Genomic DNA, 4742 nt, shown 5'->3' on the forward strand with positions numbered 1-4742 from the left:
GCCATGCACATCTAATAAAAAATATGGGTAGCCTGAAAAGTGAAAACCTTATCCGATGATTTATGGTTTTCTTTTTTATTTTGTTAATTACCATGGTAAACATTGATCCCTCAGGTTTGTGTAGGCATGAAACAAAATATATCCTGGAGTCGCTCATAAAACAAGTCCGCTGCCTCCTTATTTAACTTGTTGATATTAAGGAAGAAAGATTCAGGTGTTTTCTCCATGATATGCGGAATTGCTCCCTGCAGGTTATTAAGTTATCGCACGATGATGCAAGTATTTTTTTTAATGCACTCAGGAAGATTGTGGAATAATATATTCCAAGTCCAGGTTGCGGAGCGTAACCATATAGACTTCCAACTCCTCCCTAGCCCATCTTACCTTAACGATTACATAATGATCATCGCACCAAATGTCGCTCTTGATAAAAGCATTCGGATCCCACAAAGAAACTAGACCTCAAGACCTACCTCGAGATAAACTCACGGCGTAATCGAAATTCTGATTTCCCCATATCGATTTCAATCGAGCGTGTCATTATGAAAATGTACACATTTGAGCATGGCTTGAATTGAGATCTAAACGACTTGAGTTCGAGTAGCTCACGAGTAACTAGACTCATTTACACTCCTGGGTAAATAGGTCTAAAACTGAAACGGGTCGACAATCTTAGTTACTATATTGTATCTTCGAAAACAACGAACACAAATGAAAACAACATTACTTTTAAAGCTTGCAATATTTCCATACAAGATGGACAGACGGATAATACCACCTGATTACAGGCTGATTATTTCACATAAAAACATATTCTTGATGCACAAAATCCAATTGTACATATTTATAGATATTTTGAAACTCAATTTTAACGTTTTGCATGTCTCAAGCAAAATGCTTTGATCCTCCCAGTAGCATCTTCAATGACTTTTGGATCTGCTGCAAAACTAACTCGAACCCAATTCTTTAGTTCAGCAGCATATCCTAAAATATCAAAAAAAGAAAAAAGAAAAAAAAGAAATTGACATAAGTTCAACATTAACATTGATTAACAATATAAATGATAATGAGCTGAAAGTGTTGTTTATGGCACCTGGAAATAGGATTATGGATTCCTCTTTAGCCAACTTCATACAAAAGTCCTTATCATCAACCACATCATCTAATGCTGATAAGTTTAACTTCACCTATATACACAGAACACATGTATTCAAAAATTTCATAATGTCATAATGTTAAACCTTGTTGTGCGTTGTAGCTCAAGTGGTAGTGGTCTGACACTCTTTGTTAGAGGTCAGGAGTTCGACTTCCGGGGACCACAACATTGCACACAAGGTTATCCCCTGACCTTGAAATCCACCCAGGTCGCCTTTCGCGTATTGCGTTGCGGGGGCAGCGGGGAGGGGTTTTACCAGCCATGCCCTCGGATTAGTCCGAGTTTTCTCCAAGGCAGTAGTTGGGGGGCGAGTTTTGCAACTGCAGGAGATGATCGCATGGGTGGTTTAGTCCCCCGGGTGATCTTTAACTACTATTAATTTTTTTTTTTTTTTTTTCTTTTTTCATAAGGTCGAATAAGCAAATAGGATTATTTTTTATTATATTCATTACCATGGCGAACATTGATCCCTCGGGTTTGTGTGGGCATGAAACAAACGGTATATCCTTAAGTCGCTCATAGAACAAATCTGCCGCCTCCTTCAGTAACTTGTTGATATTAAGGAAGAAAGATTCGGGTGTTTTCTCCATGATGTGCGGAACTGCTCCCTGCAGGTTATTAACTTATCGCACGATGATGCAAATATTGTATAATGTACTCAAAAACATTGTTGATTGAATAATATATACCTGAATAATAGTGGGTGGATCTGCAGTTAAATCTAGACAACTCTTTATGGAAGCAGCAATCTGATTAATTAATATATAACAAATCAAAAGGTAAAAAAGATTAGATATATATGATATAAGTTCAAGATCACGGTAAGAATATAGAAGAAAAAAAAGGACCCCGGTTTTGTGAAGAATGCCAATAGGATCAGTTATTGCAATCCAACCAAGACGCCAACCAGGAATGATCCATCGTTTTGATAATGTTCCAAGAGTAATAACTGGTGCTATGTTTCCAAATACACCCATGGGGATAAATGGTTTATTTCCGAAAACTTGATACGCGTAAACTTCGTCCGATATTATAAGAATCCCAAGTTGTTTTGCAGTTTCTGCAATCTATTATTTTTATTTATTGTACATGTATAAGAACAAGAAATCTAATAATGAAAAACATGTAAAAAACTTATTGTATGCAATAATAATCACACCTTCTGCATATGCTCAGATGTGAACACATTTCCACAAGGATTGCCTGGGTTGATTAGAACGATAGCAACAGTTTTATCGTCTGCTAATGCTTTGACACCATCAAGATCAACTTCCCAACTTTTTTCAGGGAGAAGATCAAAATGGCGGACCTCGAGTGGACTAATACTACTTTGAGCTTCGTATAATGAGTAATTAGGTCGAGGAAAAAGTATATTAGCTCCAGGCTGAGCAAGAACTTTTAGTAAGACTTCAATAGCATGATTTGCTCCAACAGTTAAGAATATATCATCAGTTGTTAAGCTGTAGGGAAGATCTTTTGACAAATGCTCCGCGATAGCCCTGTTAACAACCAAAATAAATACAATAGTGTTTAGTTATGAGTTAGTTATAGTATATAATATTTTGGTGCTGATGTGGCACTTAGGATGATAAAAATTTAAGTAATGATAGGGGGGTGGTTTTAATGAAAGATAGCGAACCTTCTTGCAGGATCGATTCCAACTCCAGGTGCATAGCAGTTGAACTTAGTGGATCGAATGGATTCAACTAATGCGTCTTCAACAACGGTCGATGTTTGAAAGCAAGGATAAACAGATGGATCACCATGTCCCAGGTGGATTTTTGGTTTCCCAGTTTTTGTTTCATCCACATTTTGAATGATGGCTTCAAGGATGTGTCTGACTGTTAAAGCTGCAGCAGCATTTACTTCTTTGTTTTCCTTAAAACCCCATTTCTGCAACTCCATTTTTATTTCTGGTATTTATTATTTATGTTAATGTTAATGTTAATGTCTTGACTCTTGAGGTGATATATATAAGCGTTCTAATTTTCAAATGCGTGGTGGTGGTAATAAGTGGGTCCAAATAACTACATGTACATGGACTTGCAGCCCAAGCACAAAATTTTTTTTTTTTTTTGCACCTTCCTAGCATTTACTGTACGTTGACTAGCTATGTGGGTCTTGTTGATACATTGAATCAGTGTGTTAAACAAGAAATAATATACTAAATCGTTTTAATCTCACCAACCACATAATTTTTGATACGAATATATTGAATAAAACTTAAAGATGGACTTGGGCTGGTCCAGAACAGAGTAATTGACCTAACCCAAATTGACCCCAAAATCAGTCCAGTTTAAAAGGTCCGGTAGCAGCTGAAAGACAGAGCCTTTGCACATGAGAAAAAGAAACGCCCAAGAGTAGAGAAAGTCCCCCCTCTCAATGTTCTATGGATAGAGAGACTACTTCCAAATGGACCTCTAGCCAATAAGTAGGTTAATAAAAAAAGTGTGAGACATCATGAAAATGGTAGAATCAAATTTCCATGGGTTTTAAATCATAGCTGAAGTTCAATTTAGGCTCTAAGCGACAGTCAAGTCGCCAATAAATCGACGCTTGTTGTTGACGAGAAGCTTGCTGTTAACGATAAGCATTAGAAGTATACGTTTTCTCAATTTTCAGTTTGTATCCTAGTAATTTCTTTTCAATGAAAAACAATTTCGATTGTAACTCACTCTTTTAAATGGGTTAAGAGAGTATTTCAACTCTATTCAATACACATTTTTTCTCATTCAACACCATTTTTCATTCACGAGTTACAAATAAACACGCTACATGTAACATTTTATTATGAATCATTCAGCTGTAATCAATGTTGTAATCCTCCCGAGATCTCCCCGAGATCTCCCCCGAGATCTCGTTTTTAGAAGACAACCGAGACGGGATGTTCATCTCCTGAGATTTCTCGGTCAACAGGGTCAAACTTAGTCAAAGCCACGATTTCTCGGACTTTCTTGCTAATTTGTAATATTTTCTTGTAAAATTCGTAATTTCTAAGATTTTATCGCTCATTTCTTGGATATTTTTGTAAAATCTCGTAAAAACGTATATAAATATACATATATTTATGTTTTTCTGTATATTTTTATTAAAAAACTATAAAGTCAACGTAAGTCAACGTCCGAGATCTCCCCGAGATTATTCCGAGATGCCGAGATCTCCCAAAAAAAGTCCAAACGAGATCTCCCCGAGATCCGAATTCTCCAACCTTGGCTGTAATAAAACGCAAACTAAGTATCGTCATCATATGAAACAATAATCCATACATAAGTTATCTTATAGTTATTATGAAATTGGCCTAGCTTGGGTCACAAATATAGCTTCCAAACAAGATACTGTGACCACTGACCACACAGTTCAATATCTACTGGTTTACGGTCGAAATGATGTGGGTTCATGGGTCATCAAAACAGAAAGGATGGTTCATCACACTTGAATCAAATAACAGAATTCATGATAGTAGATAGAGGTATAGAGTATTATGATATAGTTCCCACAATTTGTTATACCAAATGGATATTTTAATATTACTTCCAAAGCAAAAGTCACGTACCATATAACAAAGACTATAAAGTTCTAATGAACC

General features: G+C 36.3%; 1 protein-coding gene across 1 annotated transcript; it reads right to left on the reverse strand.

Moving 5' to 3' along the window:
* Positions 1–868: 868 nt before the first annotated feature.
* LOC139845007 (nicotianamine aminotransferase 1-like) lies at positions 869–3061 on the reverse strand. The gene is made up of 7 exons (XM_071835227.1): positions 2796–3061; positions 2316–2655; positions 2005–2223; positions 1846–1905; positions 1609–1764; positions 1094–1187; positions 869–984 (listed from the first exon to the last, which is right to left on the reverse strand). The coding sequence occupies exons 1-7, from the start codon at positions 3059–3061 to the stop codon at positions 869–871; spliced, it is 1251 nt and encodes a 416-aa protein (XP_071691328.1).
* Between the last annotated feature and the right edge of the window lie 1681 nt (positions 3062–4742).

The sequence above is a fragment of the Rutidosis leptorrhynchoides genome, chromosome 4 (genome assembly GCF_046630445.1).
Source record: "Rutidosis leptorrhynchoides isolate AG116_Rl617_1_P2 chromosome 4, CSIRO_AGI_Rlap_v1, whole genome shotgun sequence".
NCBI classification, from domain to species: domain Eukaryota; kingdom Viridiplantae; phylum Streptophyta; class Magnoliopsida; order Asterales; family Asteraceae; genus Rutidosis; species Rutidosis leptorrhynchoides.

Coding starts and splice junctions, on each gene's coding strand:
- LOC139845007 (XM_071835227.1), bottom strand. CDS start 3,061: ATGGAGTTGCAGAAATGGGGTTTTAAGGAAAACAAAGAAGTAAATGCT. Junction 2,224..2,315: donor CATCTGAGCATATGCAGAAG/GTGTGATTATTA, acceptor TAAAAATAATAG/ATTGCAGAAACTGCAAAACA. Junction 1,765..1,845: donor ATCCACCCACTATTATTCAG/GTATATATTATT, acceptor AATAACCTGCAG/GGAGCAGTTCCGCACATCAT.